Source organism: Canis aureus, chromosome 16 (assembly GCF_053574225.1).
Source record: "Canis aureus isolate CA01 chromosome 16, VMU_Caureus_v.1.0, whole genome shotgun sequence".
Taxonomy (NCBI): Eukaryota; Metazoa; Chordata; class Mammalia; order Carnivora; family Canidae; genus Canis; species Canis aureus.
In genome coordinates, this window is record NC_135626.1 from 13,963,621 (window position 1) to 13,985,592 (window position 21,972).

The 21,972-nt window shown below is 42.3% G+C and overlaps 2 protein-coding genes across 2 annotated transcripts; one reads left to right on the top strand and one right to left on the bottom strand.

The window, feature by feature from the left end:
* The first annotated feature begins 8,350 nt into the window (after positions 1–8,350).
* Positions 8,351–9,310, top strand: LOC144285251 (olfactory receptor 3A2-like). Its single transcript, XM_077850417.1, has one exon. The coding sequence runs from the start codon at positions 8,363–8,365 to the stop codon at positions 9,308–9,310; it is 948 nt and encodes a 315-aa protein (XP_077706543.1). The 5' UTR covers positions 8,351–8,362.
* Positions 9,311–19,875: 10,565 nt separating this feature from the next.
* LOC144285252 (olfactory receptor 1D2) lies at positions 19,876–20,817 on the bottom strand. Its single transcript, XM_077850418.1, has one exon. The coding sequence runs from the start codon at positions 20,815–20,817 to the stop codon at positions 19,876–19,878; it is 942 nt and encodes a 313-aa protein (XP_077706544.1).
* Between the last annotated feature and the right edge of the window lie 1,155 nt (positions 20,818–21,972).

Here is a 21,972-nt window from a genome sequence, read left to right on the forward strand (position 1 = left end):
GGGAAAAGGATAGCTCTTTCCTGATCCTTTCTTAGCCACCAAATAAACTTCAAGGATACAAACAGTGAACTTCCTCCAAGGGTCAAGAAAACTATCTAGGAAGATCTACAACATGGTGTTCACTTCATCACTTCCTCTAGTCAGCAACATTCTTGAGTATGTTCTTTACCTTGTCTGGGCCTGTACTTGACAGAGGCACAAAGTAACCATTAAGGTTCTTCCACTTACAAGGCCTCTGATTCTGCTAGTCTGAATGAATAGACTGTCTCATTCTATTTACTCTGAAGAGTTACCACATATTTCACCATCAATTTTTTCTACCCGCCAGCATCTAACAATGCTGCAAAGAGGAGCTTATTTGCTTCCAAAATCCCTGTGCTTCTGGCCTTTCTTCCATATGAACATTAATCTAAAGCCTCAAAGGATGATTTCATGTGCAATCACTGGACTAAAATGGATCAACTGGTTCAGCATCATAAATGATGACCCAAGACACTGATTCAGCTGCACTCTGTTTACTCTCCAGGATCATAGGGTTCCTTTAACAATTTGGGAAATTCCCTTTCCTTTGGAATTTTCCTGGCTTTTTTATTCCAAAATTTATCTCAATCTTTTGCTACTTAAAAGTTTGTCATATATGTAATACATCATGTTGTAAAAGTTCAGACAATACAGAATGTCATTGTCACTCTTATTCCATTCTCTCTGCAATCCAAAAAATAATTAATAGTAATAGCTGTTTAGCTTTCACACAAATGAACACACACACACTTGCACAAACACATGCATGTGCAAATAAAAACACCATATTACTTTGCAATGTGCTTTTCCCCTCTCTGCATTACCTGTTATATTTTACATATCAACCTACAAATCAATTTTATTCATTTGAAAGGGTGCATAATATTCCATCTATGCATAAACTACAATCTGCTTAACAAATCCCTATTGATTTTATTTTTCCTATCTTTTTGCAATTGCTAGTAATACAGAGGTTAACATTCTTATTTGTATATGTTTCCATGTAACTGAAATTATTTCACTAGTTAAATTCATAAAAGTTCTATGTGTGTGTGTACCCGTGTAAGGAAACACAATATTCAAAATTGGTGAATATTGTCTTTCTACTTGCCAAAAATTATTTTACATCTTAACTGGCAGTTTGTGAGAATGCTTCTTACCTCACTGGATGTTATAAATGGAATTATTTATTTTATAATTATATTAAATACTGCAATATTTTAAAATTTGAATTTCTGTATAAGTATGATTTGAGTGATTTTTATATATTTATTTCTTATTTGTATTTATGCTTTCAAAATTTCCAGTTCATGTTCTTGCACCTTGAGGTAGTTTATCTTAACAATTGGTAGAAACACTTCAGTTTTAAGGTAATATCTCCTGGCTGTGTATGTTGCAAATATATTCCCAATTTCCCACTTGTGTTCTACTTTGCATAAGCCTCTCTTGCCCAAATGAAGTTTGACATTTTTATGATGTTTATCTTCTTTGCTTTGTCATGCTTAGAAAAAATGACTTTTACATAAGAGACTCCTAACTCTGGGAAATGGACAAGGGGTGGTGGAAGGGGAGGTGGGCCAGGGGACGGGGTGACTGGGTGACATGCTCTGAGGGGGGCACTTGACGGGATGAGCACTGGGTGTTATACTATATGTTGGCAAATCGAACTCCAATAAAAAAATACCAAAAAAATGATTTTTCTATCTAAATGTTGTATAAATATTTGTCAGTGATTTTGTTCTAGTATATTTACATTTATTTTAAGTTGAATATTTAAAATACAAAGATTTTATTTTTGTATCTTCTAAATTTTCTCCCAGTTGATAATAGCTGCACCAATCCCATAAAATGTAAGCTTGCTTGTACAGTGTACATGATTTTATATGCAGATATATAAATATAGCAGCCAGTGAAATAGCACAAGAGGTCCCCCACTCACATTCCCTCCTCAGCAACAATATTTCAGACAGAAAACGCTATTGTGGGAGTTTAGGGTTAGGACACTGTGAGACCTTGGTGGAACCCAAGACTGAGGGGGGCCTGTGCCCAGGTGGCAGATATGTTGGCTACAGACCTGGAAGCAACTCGGTCTCCCTATGGACTCCGCTACTGCCCTGTTTGGCCTTGGTCCTGTCACCAGCAACATCTGCCAAAGGACCCAACAGAAATCATGCCCATCCGGGCCCTGGTTACTAGTCCTGCCAACCTTGACCCTGGCCCTGGATACTGAAGAGCCCATGACCCAACTCCAGCCTTCTTAGCTGCCAGTCCTGTCCTGCCAGTGACAAGACAGGAGACACACTCATCCAAGCCTCTCAGGCCCTCCGACCTCAGTCCAACTGAAGACATTGAAAAGGCCCATAACTTGGCTCCTGCACCCCACAGTCAGGAACCAAGAATATTCTTCTTTGTCCAGGAACCCACCAGAAAACACACTTTTCTGTGCCTCTAGAGGTTGCCCCACTGACCCCAGTCCAGCTGTAGATTAAAGTAACCCCATGACCTTGAAGTGGTGGGCTAGGAACACTTGTGCTCACAAGGACCTGGAAGAAGACACACTCTTCGACGTTAGCCTGCCAACCTGTAGATCTTGAAGAGTCCCTGTAACCAACATCCAGCTTCAAAGAGACATCTCTGCGGTTTATTAGGACCAGTTCCAGGCACCCTTGCCAGGAAGTTAAATCTTGAATCATGAAAAGTGCTTCCTTGTCAATTAACTCTCCCTATTCAGCCTTACATTCCACGTTCTCCTTTGGTCCCTATGACCCACTCCCACATTGCTCCTCTATAAACAAGAGGAACTTCTAGTTCTTGCCAGGATATATCGGCTAGTGTATTAGTTTCCTATCGCTGCTGTGACTGACTGCCACACACATAGTGATTTAAAAAAACAGAGATTTATTCTCTAATGGCTCTAGGGAGCAAAAGTCCAAATGAGTTGTACAGGGCTAACTTCAAATGTTAGCAAGGAAAGTTTTTCTGGAGGCTCCAGGGGAGAATGCATTCCTTGTCTCCCCCAGTTTCCAGTGACTGCTGGCATTCCTTGCCATGTGATCCCCTCACTCCCTCTCTGCTTCCATCTTCACATTGCCTTCTCTTCTGTAATCAAATATCCCTCAACTTGTCTCTCGTAAGTACTCTTGTGATGACGTTTAGAGCCCACTTGAATGGTTCAGAATCATCTCCCCAGATGAAGACCCCTACCAATCACACTTACAATGTCCTATTTTTCCCACATAAAGTTAATTTCAAGGATTAGGACCTGGTTATCCGGGGTGGGGGGCATTATTCAGCCTCCCACAGCCAGGTATGGGATTCTTTTCAGTGAGTAAATGATCTCTTGCATCATAGGTGGGATTGCCTTTCTCAAAATATGCTGGGGCCTAATTACAATTATTCTGGAGACACAAAGGAGACATGGGTAATGTTCTTGAGAATGGCAAAAATCACCTTGCAAGACATCTGCTTTATATGAGGTCTTTGCATGGCCAGCAAACAAAAGGTTGATTTCCACCAGCAAAGGAAAAGGGTTGCTTTTGCCAAGTGGCTACACGAGAGACTAGGGCTTCAAAATTCTCATGCTCAACCTCTCAAATATCCCCATTCCAGGACTCAGGGTCTCACTCCTTCCACAAAAGGGATCTGGATTTAGCAAAGGAGACCCCACCCCCAGCCCCACCCCCACTGAGCTGCACATTCACCTTCCTTGTAGCTCTGCCACCCTTAAAATTAGGTACAAGAACTGATGTTCAGGGCTGTTTGCCTTGTGGCTGCAGAAGATTAATGTCTCATGAATGCTGCCAGGGAAGTTTTCTGGCTTTCACAACGTATCCTAAATTGATCGTTGGCTGACCTGGGCCTATCATTGTTCCTTCAGGGACCCAGGAAAGTTAACAGAAGCTACCTTTAATTCTTAAAACTCCACAATTCTTGTAATTATCATGATTCTCTTCATATTCATGTGCTAGTGCTAGCACATGACCCAGTGCTTCACCTTTCACCTCATCCCAACATACCACAACGGAGTCTCAGTGGTGAAACTATGCTTATCACCCACCTCACTCACCCCAAAAAGTGGCGAATGGTCTAGTTCCAGAATTCCATCTGGAGGACATGCTTCCTAGGGCTACTCCCAGTACCAACTGTCTTAGTCGGGCTCTCCCAAAAGCAGAGCCTGAGACAAGATGCAGCTTAACCGGGAAGTCATCTCAGCAGCAGGAGCCCCTGAGAGGAAGACTGAGGTTATGAGGATACAAAGAAGGAAGAAGTGTCCCTGACTGAGGGGTTCAGCACCAAAATCTCTGCTATGGATGTCCAGCAGAGACTTGATTATGCATGAGGATATAGAATGCCTCCAGAATTGTCTGACGAATGGGTGCTGGGGTGTTTATCCATTGGCTTCCCTTTGCTATTGGCAAGGTGCTATCTTCAATCTGAGCACACGTGCTCAGACCTAGCGAGCACCCCATCCCCACTCCCAGTATTTATGGCATCAGAGGATCCTAAGGAAAAGGCTGCCTTCTGTCAGGCTGCCACAAGCGAAGCCTGTAGGGAACTGTCCAACCCAGCCACAGCTGAAAGGAAGAAAGGTTGAGGGAGATGTGAGTCAGATATCTGATATGTCTACCACAGCATGCTTCCTAGAAGTGTCGCGAGGATTCACAGGGACTCCAGGCTCGTAAAGTGCTTAGCATATTACCAGGTACCAAGCAAATACCTGTAAATGTTATCAGTTGGTATGCTGATGTGTTGCCAAACCTCTACTAGCAGCTTAGTGAATCTTACTTCATTTAATCTGCAAGCAATGCTCTATGATAGGGGATATGCTCATTTCCCAAATGAGGAAACTGAGGCTCAAAAGGGAACAGCAACTTGTCTAAGGTCAACCACTAATAATCAGAAAACAGGTCTGTCTACAGTGCAATTTCCTACTTCAGAAGGCTTCTCTGGTGGGAGAAGACAGAGCACCCTCTCTTGGGAGAAAAGGGTTGAGTAGGTAGTGCTGAGTATAGGAGTCAGAGGAACACAGCCCTCAAACTTCCCACATCTTCTGTTTACTAGTCTGCAGCCTTCACTGGGGCTTTCAATCCCTCAGAACCTGGCCTAGACAGGCAGCTCCACGGGAGTGCTCCTAGCATAATATAGCTCTTCTGCTCCCATTTTCAAAGTCATTGAACATACCCAAGACACAGTCCCAAGGGCTCCCACTAACAAGGCCCTGAGGGAGAAAGCACCACATTCCTGAGGACTCATTAAGAAACTGGGTTTGAAGAAAGCTTCTCCCCCTTGCCTCTCTTCTGGGGCCTCCTCATCGCCAGGTCCAAGGCAAGTCTAGAAATTAGCTTGTCTCTGCTTGAAGGCTCTGCTTGAGCCTGACATCTGAGAAATAAACCCCTCCCTTAGCAAACCTATATCTAGTCCCACATACACTAGCTTCCTGAGTGGCTTTGAGGATTTTAATAAGTTCTGTAGACCTCAGTGATACCACCATAAAGTGGAATTTATATTACTTCTCCTAATTATCTCTTATAAAGCTAGGGTTAGAGATAAACCCTCCTCCCCCCCTTTTAAGAAAGTCTAAATACCAGAAGGTATAAGGTATGGTTCCTATATTTAGGAAGGGTTGTTTACAAAACAACTTGTCTCTCTCCCCATCTGTCTCCTTCCTTCTGGGAGGGATAACACTGTAAAGAGTATACCTCTACGACGAGAATATCAGCTTGTTTCCCTCATTTGTTATATATTGTCCCTTAACTTGCTTTCTGGTGGATAACTGTGTCTGCATAGCTCCTCATCTTCTTTCCTGAAGAGCCTCACTGGCTTCTATACCCATGGCCAGGTGAGTATGCTCTGGGGTCCTAACCATGCTCTTACAAAGCAGAGATGGGACCTCATTGCTGCCATCAGCTCAAATCTGATTTTTTATGTGGTGCAATTGATATCTCCTAGAGAAAAAAAACGTTTTAGGAGAAGATCTGAAGACACAATCCAAAAATCCTGGATCCTCAGAAAAGGGCCCCTCTGTCCACACCCCCATTTCTTGGAAGCCTGTTCTCTGTTAGTCTTAGGAGAGAATATGAAGGGATTCACTGAGTCTGGTTCACTGCCCAGGACCACATCAGGCAAATTCCACTGCATCAGGCAACCTGGAAACTTCACTCCAGTTGCAGGTCTTGTTGAATCTTTTTGTCACTGGGAACATGGAGGGATTGTTTGGAGTTCCAGAGTAGGGAGCTGTAAAAGCTGGGTAAGGAGAATCTGGGACTCATAACAAAACTCTGAAAATGATAATGCAGGAAGAATTCTCATGATGGGCATCATGGTGACCCCTTAGATACTCTGGATGTCTCTGGATAATCAGAAGTCTCCCAGAATTCCACTGATTTCAAGAAAGCTGTATCTCTCACCATCTGAAGGTTGGTGGCAGTTGCTTTGTTGTTCTTTTGTCTTATTTAACTGTAAGGTATGCCCCCTTTAAGGGCCTTATTCTTTTGAGTAGTTTACCTGAAAGGAAACATGTTAGTGTGTACAGCTACATTACCTGGTTGTCCCATAAAACCAAGGAAAGTAGTGTTCTCTGCAACAACCTTGCACCCTATACCTGTCTCTATACTTCCCCTAAATCACACTAATCCATAAAAGTCTAGCTCAAGTTCCAATTTGTCCAGAAAGTCTTCCGTGACAACACTGGGCCATGCTCTATTTCTCTGCAATTCTGTGAACACTTGAGCCATTCACTCATTTATTTAATAAACATTGAGAATCTACTATGTCTAAAGCATTATGATAAGTATAACTATTGTAAAACTGAATGAAATGTTTTTGGTCCTCATGTCACTTACAGAGAAGTAGGGGAGATATACTCTAGAAAAATGATTTATCAAGAAGATAAACAATAATAAGTTACATGAAATAATGTGTTGTAAGAGCTTGGGAGACAGACAGACAAAAGTTTTGATACAGGGAACTTCCAGGAAACCACTCTTAAGTCAAGTCTTGAAATATGTGGAAAATGGAGTTGGAAGAGAGCCATTGCAGGTAGAGAAAATGGCATGAACAAGGAGGTAGAAAATCACAGGGTCACAATCTAATCCTTATGTTAAAATAGACCCAAAAGGGAAAACGGAGAGTAGTTCATTGTGCTTTAATGTAGTAAATGTATAGAGCTGCTATCCACTCATTGATCTGTCCATTTGCAAAGCACTTATCAATTTCATTGATGAGGAGTATGCCTGAGAATGATCCTCCATCTCACCAGTCATGTGATCCTAGAATTTTAAGGGTATTTTAAAGATCACTGCATCCAAATTTTCACTCATGTGAGCCCCTTACTGTTTCCCTTCTGTTAGTCACCAGACTCCCAAGTGCTTCCCTCTGATTCCAGTGTATTCTATGCAAGGGCATGACATTACTTTTAGGAAGCTCTAGCTCTACTTATTCCATGGGCAATAGACAAACATTGATTTTTTTTATCAGAATCTTATTACAAGATCTGCAAAACTTGGCTCAATCTGGCTCTCTATTTATGTGTCTGCTTCATTTGAGGATCTCTCCTTAGAGCTATTGGTCAAACCACTATGTCCAAGTCAAGGACAAGTGGAAGGTAGCTGTGCGATGCAGAAAGCCAACTGCACCCAGATGCAGCCAACCCACAGGTCATGCTTACAGCATTGTTTTTAGAGGCAAGTAGCAGATACTATAAAAAGAATAAATAATTTTAAGCTGTTATTCAAAGTCTAATGTAAAGGCTTAATTAGCACCAAGAATATTAACAATTTATTGACCAAGGGAGTTTGAATTTATACTTCAGCATATGTCCCTCACCTTGGAGAAATGTACCCGGTGACCTATCTGATATCTGCAATCATGGGTCTCAGCCTTGCTATATCTTTGCTTGAACTTCAGTATCTCTAGAAGCTTTGAAACGTGGGTTTTCAAATGCTTTCTGGTGTCTCTGAAAATATTAATTTTTCTATTTTGAAATCTGCTTATTGGTTTGGGCTGATCACCCAGAATAAAATGTTGAAACCCATCTTATTACATTTAAAGAGGAAGTCTGCTTTTGCCTTAATTCATTTTCCCAAGTATTCTTACCCTTTCAACTAGGACAGGATGGGAGAGACAAAGCTGTGATGATTTTGGACATCTCAGCTAAGAATGTAATTAAAGGCATTAAGGATCAGTGAGTGAGGTGTGACCTGAGGAGTGGAAATATCCCCTAGATAGTTGAGAACTTACCTGACTGAGGCTCGGAACATGGGAGGTTTAAACATTTGTGTTGAATAAATAAATCAGAGTGGACTGATAGCTCCCTTCCTGGGACATTTCCTTACAGAAACTCATGGATCCAGAAGTTGGAGCCAACAGGACATCTGTTACTGAGTTCATTCTAGTGGGCCTAGTGGAAACAGAACAGCTACAGTCTGTGGTCTTTGTAGTCTTCCTCTTTGCCTACCTGGTCACAGTCGGAGGCAACCTCAGCATCCTGGCTGCCATCTTGGTGGAACCCAAACTCCACACACCCATGTACTTCTTCCTGGGGAACCTGTCAGTGCTGGATGTTGGGTGCATCACTGTCACTGTTCCCTCAATGTTGGCTCGCCTCCTGTCCCACAAACGTACAGTTCCCTACAGGGCCTGCCTCACACAACTTTTCTTCTTTCACCTTCTGGCTGGGATGGACTGCTTCCTGTTGACTGTCATGGCCTATGACCGATTCCTGGCCATTTGCCGACCCCTCACCTACAACACCCACATGAGCCAGAACGTCCAGAGAATATTGGTAGCTGTGTCCTGGGCTTTAGGTTTCACCAATGCACTAAATCACACTATTGCCCTAACTACCCTCAACTTCTGTGGTCCTAATATAGTCAATAACTTCTACTGTGACCTCCCACAGCTCTTCCAGCTCTCTTGCTCTAGCACCCAGCTCAACGAGTTGCTGCTCTTTGTGGCAGCAGCCTTCATGGCTGTAGCCCCCTTGGTCCTCATCACTGTGTCCTATGCACAGGTGGCAGCTGCAGTTCTACAAATTCGTTCAGTGGAAGGCAGGAATAAGGCTTTTTCCACATGTGGCTCCCACCTCACTGTGGTTTGCCTTTTCTATGGTACTGGTATCTTCAACTACATGTGTCTTGGTTCTGAAGAGTCTTCAGACAAGGATAAAGGGGTTGGGGTCTTCAACACTGTTATCAATCCCATGCTGAACCCACTTATCTACAGCCTTAGAAACCCTGATGTTCAGGATGCCCTGTGGCGGGTATTTGTGGGGAGGAAGTCATTGACCTAAGGGCTAATAGTGTCCCATCTTTCCTGCCTTTTCTGGATTAAGAAAAACTTCACATGAAGGCAATAACCTAGAAAAATGGTCCATAGCCAGTATCTCTCACTGCCTGAAGATTTATGTGATGTATTTGTCCTGCAAAGAAGCCCTACATAATTGATTCAAACAGCAAATATTTATTAAATTGCTTCAGTGATCCAGAAACTCTCCTAGGGGACTAGTAAACAAAAAAGACAGAAGTCTCTGCACTTATGCTGCTCACATTCTAATGAAGAGAGACAAAATATATAAATAAGCATCATATATGGAATATCACAGAGCAATAAGGGCTATAAAGAAAAACAAATAAAATAAAGGGATATGAGAAAGTGCCCTGGGTAAGTTGCTACCTTGTGTGTGGCTATACTCATTTTCTGCATAGATTTGAAGCCTTGGAAGCTTGGACAGCAATGTCCTGCAAGGAATGACTATTGGCTAATAGGTAACCAATTAACCTAAGTAACCAGGAATACACTGTGAAGTGTTCTTCAGGTAGGGACATAGGATTCCACCAAATCAGAATGCAGAAAGCCATTGTAACCATTGGCGCAGGGCCAAGTTTATTCTATTCTATACTTCACCTTTGACCTCCAAGAAAAATCAATTTCTTTTCTTCACTACCACACAAGAACCCATTAGGATGGTTAGTGAACAGACAGGGTCTATAGAGAGAAATGGATCACTAAATTAAAGCTACATTAATGCATACATGACATATCTTCATGTCAAAAAAAGGAATGTTCCATCTCCATCTCTGCCATGTCTTTGTTATTGGATGAATTTTTTTTGTTGACATATATGATAAAGTCTTTGGAAGAATGAACATTTATACTTCAACCAGGCCCTTCAATTTTTTTTCCAGTGAGAAATGTACAATATAACCTTTTCCTTCAAAATCTTATTTTTAACTCCCAAACCTCCTAGCTCTGACAATGCTCATAAATGAAGTTTCTGGGAGTGGTGTCTCTTCCTAACTTTATAATTACAACAGTATAGCTCCAATCCAGAGAATTTTCTCATCTTAATGTTTATCCAGCCTTCAACTCATCCATTTCTGATTTGCATATTTTCTCCAGCCTCCACTGGGGGGCTATTTACCCTATCCTGGCAATTCTACTGTCCTTCTGCTGTGTCATTCCTAAATCTGTCCCATGGCTAAACATGTGACTTCCCTGTGATCTCTTCTTGGAGCCATGGAACTGAGGCCAGGCTGAAATGTGGATGGGAAGAAAACACAAGAGAGATATGACAGGAATGGGAGTGGAGGAATGAAGATATAACATGAAAATATAGGGAGGAACAGGATAGGATGGTGAGCAGAAGGGGTAAGAAGGAAGGACAGAAATTAGAGAGGAAATTGAGAGAGGATGGGGTAATTGGTATTATCAAATGAGATGCCTCAGGAATGTTGAGCTCAAAGATGAGTATGGAGGGACACCTGGGTGGCTCAGCGCTAGAGGGTCTGCCTTTGGCTCAGGGTGTGATCCTGGAATCCCGGGATTGAGTCTTGCATCAGCTCCCTGCGGGAAGCCTTCCTCTGCCCGTGTCTCTGCCTGTCTCTCTGTCTCTCATGAATAAATAAATAAAATCTTAAAAAGAAAAAAATATGAGTATGGAGAAAATAAAGAATGAATGACGATGGGAGATGAGAATAAAATTCCTATTACGGAATCACTTCCTACTATGTGGCTTGTGGCCTGAGATAATTAGCACCTTTGATGTTATTGTTGGGCTCCCCCTTCCCCATTTTCTTCTAACTAGGAAAAAAATAAGTTTTGCTGAAGGTATAATAATGAAAAATAGTCTAGGTACTCCTCTTCTGCTTCCTCTGGCTGGGTGCCAATCCTAGAAGAACAGAGAGTAGAGCTGACAGATAGGGGAGAAGAAGGGTGGATTTGTATGCTCAGAGTTCATCCCCCACAATTCCACTGCTCCACCTAGTTGTCAGCCTCCCTGCCTTTGGGGACAGTGCTTGCTGATACAGTCTGAGGAGCTGAGATGAAGTATGTCTCTTTCCTGACACTCTTGGGTCTCCAGACACCTCAGGGCTAAAGAGAATGAGCTCCCCTGAAAGGGAAAAATTCTTGTGAGTAAAAATCAGGAATGTGGACTGTAACCACTGCTCTGAAACCTTAGAAATTTCCTTTCTATGGCTGGGCTTGTTCCTACCTATACCATAAAAGATCATCTCTACAGTTCTTCACATTAAATGATCCTTGATTACAATAAACTGGATTAGCTTTTTCCTAGGGCTGAACTCAAAACATTTTGAGAATATTATCACCAGTATTTCTACCACTCCACCTACCCTGTGAGCATTTGACACTGCCCCAACTAGTCTTGTTTATTACCCATCTAACATCTCCAGACCTTGGTGAGAAAGAACAGGGACTGGACTCTGGTCTTCTCAGCCCTAACTGAAAAGTCCAGTTTTCCTTGATAGCTGAAACTCTATGCCCCATGAGTAGCATATCTTGTAGGAATGCAGAAGCAGGATATCTACCAAAGGAGAGACTCAACTACGAAGTCTGGCAAGGATGAAACCAAACCAATCTGTGCCAAGATGGACCCCAGAGCTGGCCTTTCCCCTGCTTTCTCTATTGTTATAATACTAAAAATCATGCCCAGGGGTAGAGACTTGACATGCTAATCACACATACAACACATGAAGAAGCATGACTTCTCTGTGTGCAGGTGCCAATAAATCCCCACCTCTACATGCTTAAGAGACACTCTTTTCCTGTTCCATAGAAAACTTTTCTTCTTCTGCCCATGTATTTGCCTCTTCCTTTTCCTCATAAAAAGCCCCTTGCTTTCATCCAGTAAGTGGGACACTGTCTGGGTGTCTATCAGAACCTGCGATCTCTGAATTGCAATTCTTTAATCCTAAATAAATGCTCATTTGCCTCTCACTGTGGCTCTTTATTTTCAGATTGACAGTCTCTATAATGCTTCATGATGGGATCCCTGGGTGGCGCAGTGGTTTAGTGCCTGCCTTTGGCCCAGGGCGCGATCCTGGAGACCTGGGATTGAATCCCACGTTGGGCCCTCGATGCATGGAGCCTGCTTCTACCTCTGCCTGTCTCTGCCTCTCTCTCTCTCTGTGTGTGTGTGTGTGTGACTATCATAAATAAATAAAAATAGAAAATATGTATATATAATGCTTTATGATTTTGTATCCCACATTGAGTGGAAATTTTTTTTCCCCATCTATATCAGGTAAGATAGACTAGGTTACACTGTGTTAACAGCCACCCCCCCCCACCCCCCGCCAATCTCAGTGGTTTTCAAAAGCAAAGATTCAATTCTTATTTATGTGACCTCAATTATTTGATAGATCTAGAAGAGTTATTATTGTTTTGATTGTTCACCTTTTTTCTTATTTTGAGGATGAGAATAAGGACTTCCTGGTCAGGGAGGAAACCAGAAGTCTACATTTTATTTTACCTGATAATTGCTGGTAGTGAAAATTTATGGTTTTCCTAACTTCTATTTCCCCTTTTCTAATAGCTATCAGTTTCTATTTGGCATCCAGGTGGTTTTGGGAATGTGGTCCCACCTGTGGCTCCAGAGTGGAGGTACTGGCATATATTCTATGTGGGCATGTAGCCTAAGCTACTTTAATACAATTCTTCACACTAGCATTTCACAACTGGGTTTCCATAACAGAATTAAGCCCTATATAAAATTCTCTGAATGACGATTCTCTCAATTCTCCCAAGGCCCCATAGCCAGCAACATGCTAGAGGAACAGGACAGAAGTTAACCCACTACATAGAATGGACACCTTAGGTCATTAGAACTCAATTCCCTTTGGGACTGTGGTTGAGAAGAGTCATTATAGACTTGCTTCTAATAAAGGGAATTTTCAACTTTTAATGTTTGTGAGCTCGCTCCTGGGCTCCCAAGGTCACATTGACTTCTCCAAACTTCAAAGCATGGGCAATATTTCTGCCCTGAGCACACATTGTACATCTGTTTTGCTAGCAAATAAACTAAAAGAAACATGTCAAACTCAAGGTAAGATAAAAACCTCCCCAAGTTCCGTTCCCATATCTCCGAAGCCTACAACCTTGCACATACGAAAAGCATAAGGTAAAATCTGTAGTTTTCTTAAATTTCCTTCACCACAATGATTTGTAACTCTTGATGTAACAAAACCACATATATTCCTGTATTAAACATTCCTTCTCCAGAGCACTCTCTTCGTGAAGATTGTGTATCCCAGGCAGGAATATTACTCAGCCATTAGAAACGACAAATACCCACCATTTGCTTCAACGTGGATGGAACTGGAGGGTATTATGCTGAGTGAAGTAAGTCAATCGGAGAAGGACAAACATTGTATGTTCTCATTCATTTGGGGAATATAAATAATAGTGAAAGGGAATAGAAGGGAAGGGAGAAGAAATGTGTGGGAAATATCAGAAAGGGAGACAGAACATAAAGACTCCTAACTCTGGGAAACAAACTAGGGGTGGTGGAAGGGGAGGAGGGCGGGGGGTGGGGGTGAATGGGTGACGGGCACTGAGGGGGGCACTTGACTGGATGAGCACTGGGTGTTATTCTGTAAGTTGGTAAATTGAACACCAATAAAAAATAAATTTATTTAAAAAAAAAGAAATTCTAAAAGGATTTCTCATTTTGAGTCAACACACCTGGTCAAGCAAAGAAATATCTTTGCCCTCAGAAGTCTGACAGGCATCAAAGAGCTACCAAATGAATCGAGGAACCAAAACACAGGGAAAAAAAGAATCCCAGAGAGACATTACTGACAATCGTGCTGTTTTCCTTACAAGCCATTTGTTTGATTCTGAGGCAGGGGCTAAGAGGGCTGAGCCATGAACCCAGCTTTAGCAGGCTTACGGAGCCAGAGAGACAAAAAGTGGAGTTAGAGTCCTGATCAAGTGAAGGATGATAAAGCACTCCAAGTGTTCAACTGGGACTTCCAACATGCTCCATTCTAGAAGTAAGGCAAAATGGTGTGACAAGACAAGGTTCTTGTCTCACAGAGTCGAAGACTCAAAATGATGAAGTGTTGTGAAAGTTTATTAAGTGAAGGTGAGAGCAGACTGGAAAGAAAAAGCTCTCTAGAATGAAAGGGGTCCCGAATGGGTTGCCACTGAGTGTTTCTAGGGCCTGTCTTTTATTGAAAAGTTGACCAAGGAGCTTGTAGCCTTGAGATTCTTGTGCCATCTTGGTTTGAGCAAGGACTATTAATAACATCCTTAATGACTTACTTCTTTGAGGTCTGGCCATTTTCTGTGATTACAATGAAGCCACCAAAGAAAGATACTCTCTAATATCTGGGGCCAGGTGGTCTGGTCTATTCCCTATCTCTTGGTCACTCTGGCTTAGTGCTTTTGCCTGCCAGGAATAGCCTTATAGCCTAGTCAGGGTTCCCCTATTTCTCTCTGCCTATACCTTAACCTTTCCTTACTCAACAGGAAATAAGCCAACCCTCATAAACAATGTTCCTGAAACTACAGGATAGTCCTGAACTATACACACACACACACACACACACACACACATAGATATATATACATACTATGTTTTTTCCACATACATACCTAGGATAAAGTGTAATTTATAAAGTAGATACAGTAAGAGATTAATAACAATAAGTAATAATAAAATAAAACAGTGAAGCATAATAAAAATTACATTAATGTGGTCTTTTCTCTCTTAAAATATCTTAACTCCTCTCATGGTGATGTGAGATGATATAATGCCTACATGATGAGATGAATTGAGATGAATGATATTGTGATGTAGCATCAGTAGACTTTTGACGTTCTGGGAATGTGTCAGGAGGATCATCTGCTTCCTGAATGTGGTTGATCACTGGTAACCAAAATCGCAGAGAGCAAAACCACGTTTAAGGGGGTACTATTGAACAATCAGAGCTTACGTCACAGGTCTTTTAACTAGGCTATGGGGAAAATGCCTACATGTCCTATAATAACAGTTTCTTACAATCTGCCACAGTTTAAAAGACCAAATTAAGCACCATTAATGGGATATCAGGGGCTTAGCATAAGAGACACCATCTTGTATATAGCTGCTATTTTTGTAACCTTATGTCTGTTAAAACTGCATAATGTCCCTATACCTAGGGTTTCAGGAAGTATACACTAGACATTCGCTTAAACCAGCTTTTTGGCTTCTGTACAATGCTTATCAAGCGACTAGCGCTCAACAGAAACTGTCAACAGGATGCGGTTTATGCCTTTAGTAACCTACCCCTGAGATTACTTGCGGTTTTGAGATTTTGGAGTGCATGAGCCGCCTCACAGCCCCCAGCTTTTAATAAGCTTAATTTGGCCTTCTGACTGCTGTATATATATAAAATTCACTGCTCTAGATATAACATTAACACTGAAGATTTTATTTTTAAGCTTATTTTTTAAATCTTTTATTTAAAGATTTTATTTATTTATTTGAGAGAGAGAGAGAGAGAGCATGAGCAGGGAGGAGGAGTGGAGGGAGAAGCAGACTCCTGCTGAGCAGAGAGCCCAATGTGGGGCTGGATCCCAGGACCCTGGGATCACAACCTGAGCCAAAGTCAGACACTTAACCAACTGAGCCACCCACACTCAGGAGTTTAAATAAAATATATATTTATTGGGATGAAGAGGACAAAGAAGGATACAGAGACACCATCTGCCATTCCTCCTCCTTCTGCCTCCTCTGTCCAAAGGTGTCCAAGGAAGATACGCCCATGGTCTGGATGTCATCCCTTCTGGATGATTGAAGAAGAAGTGATTTATTGTGGAGCGGACTTGACACCATCCTACCAGGCAGTGATTGACACACTCACTGCAGCAGCCCTGCTGTGGTCAGTGCAGGCCTTCCAGTGCCTTCCTTTGGATTGCTGAGAGAGGGGGAGGCTTTTTTTCTCATGGTCACAGCTTCCTGGGGAGTGACAGATCAGAAGCTGAGCTCACCAGAAACCTTGTCCCATCTTGGTAGAACAAGGTTGCTAAAGAAGCACAATGTTGCTTTGGATTTTGCCTGTTGTATTTAAAAGTTCTGGAGCTTTCTCGCCTTCCCACATCCCACAAGGCTAATACACACAAACAAAACAAAAACAAGATCTTGTGACCCCTCTTGGGAAAGTCTAGGTCATTATAAACTTTGTGGAGGATGATTCAGGAAATGTATCAAAGGCTCTGAACAATAAAAACATTTGGCCCCACAATTCCATTTCACCAATTTCCTCTAAGGAAACATTAAAGAAGACAGCAAAGATGTACACATGGAGACACTATTGCCATGTTGCAAACAATAGGAAAACGAAACAGCAACTAAATATTGAATGAGTGTGGTAAATGAATTCTGCTATATTTATTAAATTGCACACTGAAATACTGTGTAGGCATTAAAGTATAAGGCAACTGAATATTTACTAACATAGAAAGGCATTATTAAGTGAAAAAGCAAGTTTCAAAATAATTTGAATTCATTATGAAATCTATCTATCTATCTATCTATGGAGCAGAAGTCAAAGTTTAGAATTTATACCAAATAGTTGTCTTTGGGTAGTAGAAATACAGGTAATTTTTTTGGGTTTATTTTTATTTGAACATTTTTTGCAAGAAATGCACATTTGTTAGCTTAATAAAAACAATGAAAGTTAAAACCAACAAATGAGGTACCTCCTGGTGGTACCTCATTGTCTACAGACTCTATCTTAAGCTCTTGTAAAAGGCATTGGAGGCCATTTGAAATCCTTCGCAATTACCCTCTAAACTTTATCACTGGCTGCCGCTTGTCTCAGCAGGTACACTCAGCTGGCACGTTCTCCTCACTTGTCAGGCTGTTTCCTGCCTGTGTCTTTGTCCACCTGTTCCTGCTTAATAAAAATCACTCTGAATATGGGCCACCTATTATCTCTTTAAATCTCACGGCTACCCTCTGAGTGACAAAATGCTATTGCACTCAATGTACAGATGGCCTAGCTGGGGATGACTATGACCACACAAGGGATAGGTAGGGCTGGGACGAGAATGCTGGCTGGCTACTGCAGACAGGAAGACTCCTCTACATACCATTTTCCCTCCTCTCTTGCAGCAATATTACTTTGCCCCACCACTTTCCCTGGGTAGCTCTTTGCATGGCATGGCGTTACGTTAAGTCTTAGCTCAGCTGTCACCACCCTTAGGAAGCCTCCCCTGAATCTTCCCTCACTAACAAGCCAAGCTAGGCTTTCCTCCTTTGTGCCCCCCCAACCCTTCTGCCCAGAGCATAAACACTGCCTTCAGACATGGTACTAAAATACTCTTCTTCCCTGTCTATTGTGAGTTCCTGATTCAAGTTTGTAACCCAATTTGAGGCCGTTAATAGGCACTTGGTCATTATCAATTGAGTGAATTGAACCTCCAATCAATTCAATTCTCCCTGTCTGTCAAAGTCTAGTCTGGCTCCACTGACTGATCTGCAAAGGATTGCTCCCTCTTTCCATCTGCCACATCCCAGTGTAACCCTTCTCATTAGTTGCTATTCAGTTTCTATTCATTGCATTGTACATGGCTGGTTGAACCAAGTATAGATTGAGTCTCACAGTTACCTCCTGCATTCTACTGCCTCCACCACCACTTCTTTTTTTTAATAATAAATTTATTTTTTTATTGGTGTTCAATTTGCCAACATACAGAATAACACCCAGTGCTCATCCCGTCAAGTGCCCCCCTCAGTGCCCGTCACCCATTCTCCCCCACCCCCCGCCCTCCTCCCCTTCCACCACCCCTAAGTTCATTTCCCAGAGTTAGGAGTCTTTCATGTTCTGTCTCCCTTTCTGATATTTCCTACCCATTTCTTCTCCCATCCTTTCTATTCCCTTTGTTCATGAGTGTGTGTGAAGCTGGGGAGTTTTGTTTTGAATGAAGGATACAGCGGTAGCAAACAGGAGAGATGGCTCAATGGAGTGAGGAGCCACAGTAATGACAGGTAGGATGGGCTGCCCAGTGTTATGGTCTTCCCATAGAAGAAAGGCACAGTAAATATTGCTTTGAAGACCAAGAGGTGAAAATCAACCTAGAGCAAAGGAAAAGAACGTGTCTACAAGTTTTGCCTGAACAACAGGGGACAATGTCCAGAGAAAGCATAGGTTAGCACAAAAGCAGTGGAAGCTGTGCCCAGCAGAGCTGGAAATGGGCAACCTCTCCCAGTGAACCTGCCACAGGATAGTGCAAGTTGTCTTTTCCAGGTGGCTTATAAGCAGCAGGTGTATTAGAGAGGGCCAGGTCAGGACCATGAGTGGATGTGTGCTAGAGAGCACCAGAGACCGACCCCTCCCTGGGTCATAACCTGGCATATTTTATTTTGTGTGTGTGTGTGTGTGTGTGTGTTTAGTGTCTTTTTATTTTTTTTATAAATTTATTTTTTATTGGTGTTCAATTTGCCAACATACAGAATAACACCCGGTGTTCATCCCATCAAGTGTCCCCCTCAGTGCCCGTCACCCAGTCACCCCCACCCACCTCCCTTTCCACCATCCCTAGTTCGTTTCCCAGAGTTAGGATTCTCTCATGTTCTGTCTCCCTCCCTGATATTTCCCACTCATTTTTTCTCCTTTCCCCTTTATTCCCTTTCACTATTTTTTATATTCCCCAAATGAATGAGACCATATAATGTTTGTCCTTCTCTGATAGACTTATTTCACTCAGCATAATACCCTCCTGTTCCATCCATGTCGAAGCACATGGTGGGTATTTGTCATTTCTAATGGCTGAGTAATTTTCCATTGTATACATAAACCACATCTTCTTTATCCATTCCTCTTTCGATGGACACCGAGGCTCCTTCCACAGTTTGGCTATTGTAGACATTGCTGCTATGAACATCGGGGTGCATGTGTCCCGGCGTTTCATTGCATCTGTATCTTTGGGGTAAATCCCCAGCAGTGCAATTACTGGGTCATAGGGCAGATCTATTTTTAACTCCCTGAGGAACCTCCACACAGTTTTCCAGAGTGGCTGTACCAGTTCACATTCCCACCAACAGTGCAAGAGAGTTCCCCTTTCTCTGCATCCTCTCCAACATTTGTGGTTTCCTGCCTTGTTAATTTTCCCCATTCTCACTGGTGTGAGGTGGTATCTCATTGTGGTTTTGATTTGTATTTCCCTGATGGCAAGTGATGCGGAGCATTTTCTCATGTGCTTGTTGCCCATGTCTATGTCTTCCTCTGTGAGATTTCTGTTCATGTCTTTTGCCCATTTCATGATTGGACTGTTTGTTTGTTTGCTGTTTGGCATATTTTGAAAGGCTAGAGTGGTGGCACTGTAGTCCTATGATCAGGAAAGCTGAAAGATTAGAACCTGCAAAATTCCAGTATTAGTGTTAGCACTGCCAAAGCTGGCGAGTCCTGGGGACAGTGGGTTACATATAGGTGTCTTTTCTTCATCACAGATATATAAGCTGATTCTGAACTGGAGCTATGTCCTAATCACTCTTGTGTCTCCCATAGGACAATGGCTTGCACAGGGTAGAGGAAATACCCAGTCTCCACTTCAATACCCAAAATTATCTCATGTCAACCTCTGGAAGGCTTTCCCTAGGAACAGTCTTCCCAGAGCCCCATGCATGTCCTTGTTCCTCAGGCTGTAGATGAAAGGGTTCATCATGGGGGTCACCACAGCATACATCACTGTGGCTACTGAGTCCTTCATGGAGTAGGTGTGGAGGGGCTGCAGATATACCATACCAAGTGTCCCATAGAAGAGGGAGACTACAGCCAAATGGGAGGCACAGGTGGAGAAGGCTTTGTACTTCCCAGTGGCTGAGGGTATTCGGAGGATGGCTCTGACAATTCGGACATAGGACATGATCATGAACCCTAAGGGGGTGAGGAAGATAAAGCAGCCTGTGGCAATCAGCACTGTGTGATTGACTTGAGTGTTGGAACATGCGAGCCTCAGCAGAACATACATCTCACAGAAGATGTAGTGGATCTTCTGGGATCCACAGAATGTCACTCTGGTCATGAGGAGGGTGTGGGTGAGGCCATAGAGGGCAGAAAGTGCCCAACACAAGGCGAGGAGCAAAATACAGAGTCCAGGGCTCATGGCTGTGGTGTAGTGGAGGGGGCGGCAGATGGCCACATAGCGGTCATATGCCATTGTGGCCAGGATGAGGTTATCCAGGGCCACCAAGGAGACTAGGAAGAAAAGCTGTGTCAGACACCCTGCATAGGAGATGGCTTTGTTCTGAGACTGGAGGCTCACCAGCATCTTGGGTATTGTATTGGTGACAAAGAAGAGGTCAGTGAAGGAAAGGTTGGCCAGGAAGAAGTACATGGGAGCGTGCAGGCGGGGATCAAAGCTGATGGCCAGGATGATGAGCACATTTCCCACCACTGTGACCAGGTACATGGACAGGAACATCCAGAACTGGACCCGCTGCTGCTCAGGACTCTCAGAAATCCCCAGGAGCAGGAACTCAGAGACTCCACTATTGTTGACTCCATCCATTTCCCCAACTGTCTGCAACATAGGGACCAACAAATGTTTGCTTACTAAGTGCCTTCAATTGAACAAAGACATTCATAAGCAAAATTAATTGTTTTCTTAGCATTAAAATAGGTTAGACTAAATTTTGTAATTAAAATTTTATTATCAAAGTATAATTGATATACCATGTTATATTAGTTTCAGGTGTACAACAGTGATGCAATTCTATACATCATGCAATGCTCACCACAGTATATGTAGTCATCATCTGTCACCATACAATGTTATTACAATATTATTAGCGATATTCTCTATGCTGTACTTTTCATTTCCCTGGCTTATTTTATAACTGGAAGTCGATACCTCTTACCTCTTTCATCTATTTCACCCATCCTCCTACCCTCCTCCTCTCTGGCAACCACCAATTTGTTCTCTGCATTTAAGAGTCTGTTTGGTTTTTTGTTTCTTTTGCTTTCTTATATTCTACATATAAATGAAATCTTCTCAGGCAAGGAAAACAAAAGCAAAGTTGAACCATTGAGACTATACCAAAATACAAAGATTTACACAGCAAAGGAAACCATCAACATAACAAAAAGTCAACCTAGTGAATAGAAGATATTTGCAAGTGATATATCCAATAAAGGGTTAATATCCAAAATATATAAAAAACTTACACAACTTAACACCAAAAAACCCCGCAAACAATCCCAGTTTTTAAAATGGGCAGAGGACCTAAATAGACATTTTTTTCAGAGAAGACATGCAGATGGACAACAAACACATGAAAAGATGTTTGACATCACTCATCATCAGGGAAATGCAAATCAAAACTACAATGAGATATCACCTCACACCTGTCAGATAGCTACCACCAAAAAGACAAGAAACGAGGGACGCCTGGGTGGTGCAGTCGATGAAGTGACAGACTCTTGATTTCAGCTCAGGTCACGATCTCATGGTCATGAGATTGAGCCATGTCAGGCTCAGAGCTCAGTGTGGAATCTTCTTCAGATTCTCTCCTTCTCTCCTTCTGCACCTCCTGCTTGTGCTTCCTCTCTCTGTCTCTCTCTAAAATAAATAAATAAATAAATCTTAAAAAAAAAAAAAAAAGACAAACAAAAAGTGTTGGCAAGAAAGTGGAGAAAAGGGACCCCTTGTGGGAATGCAAATTGG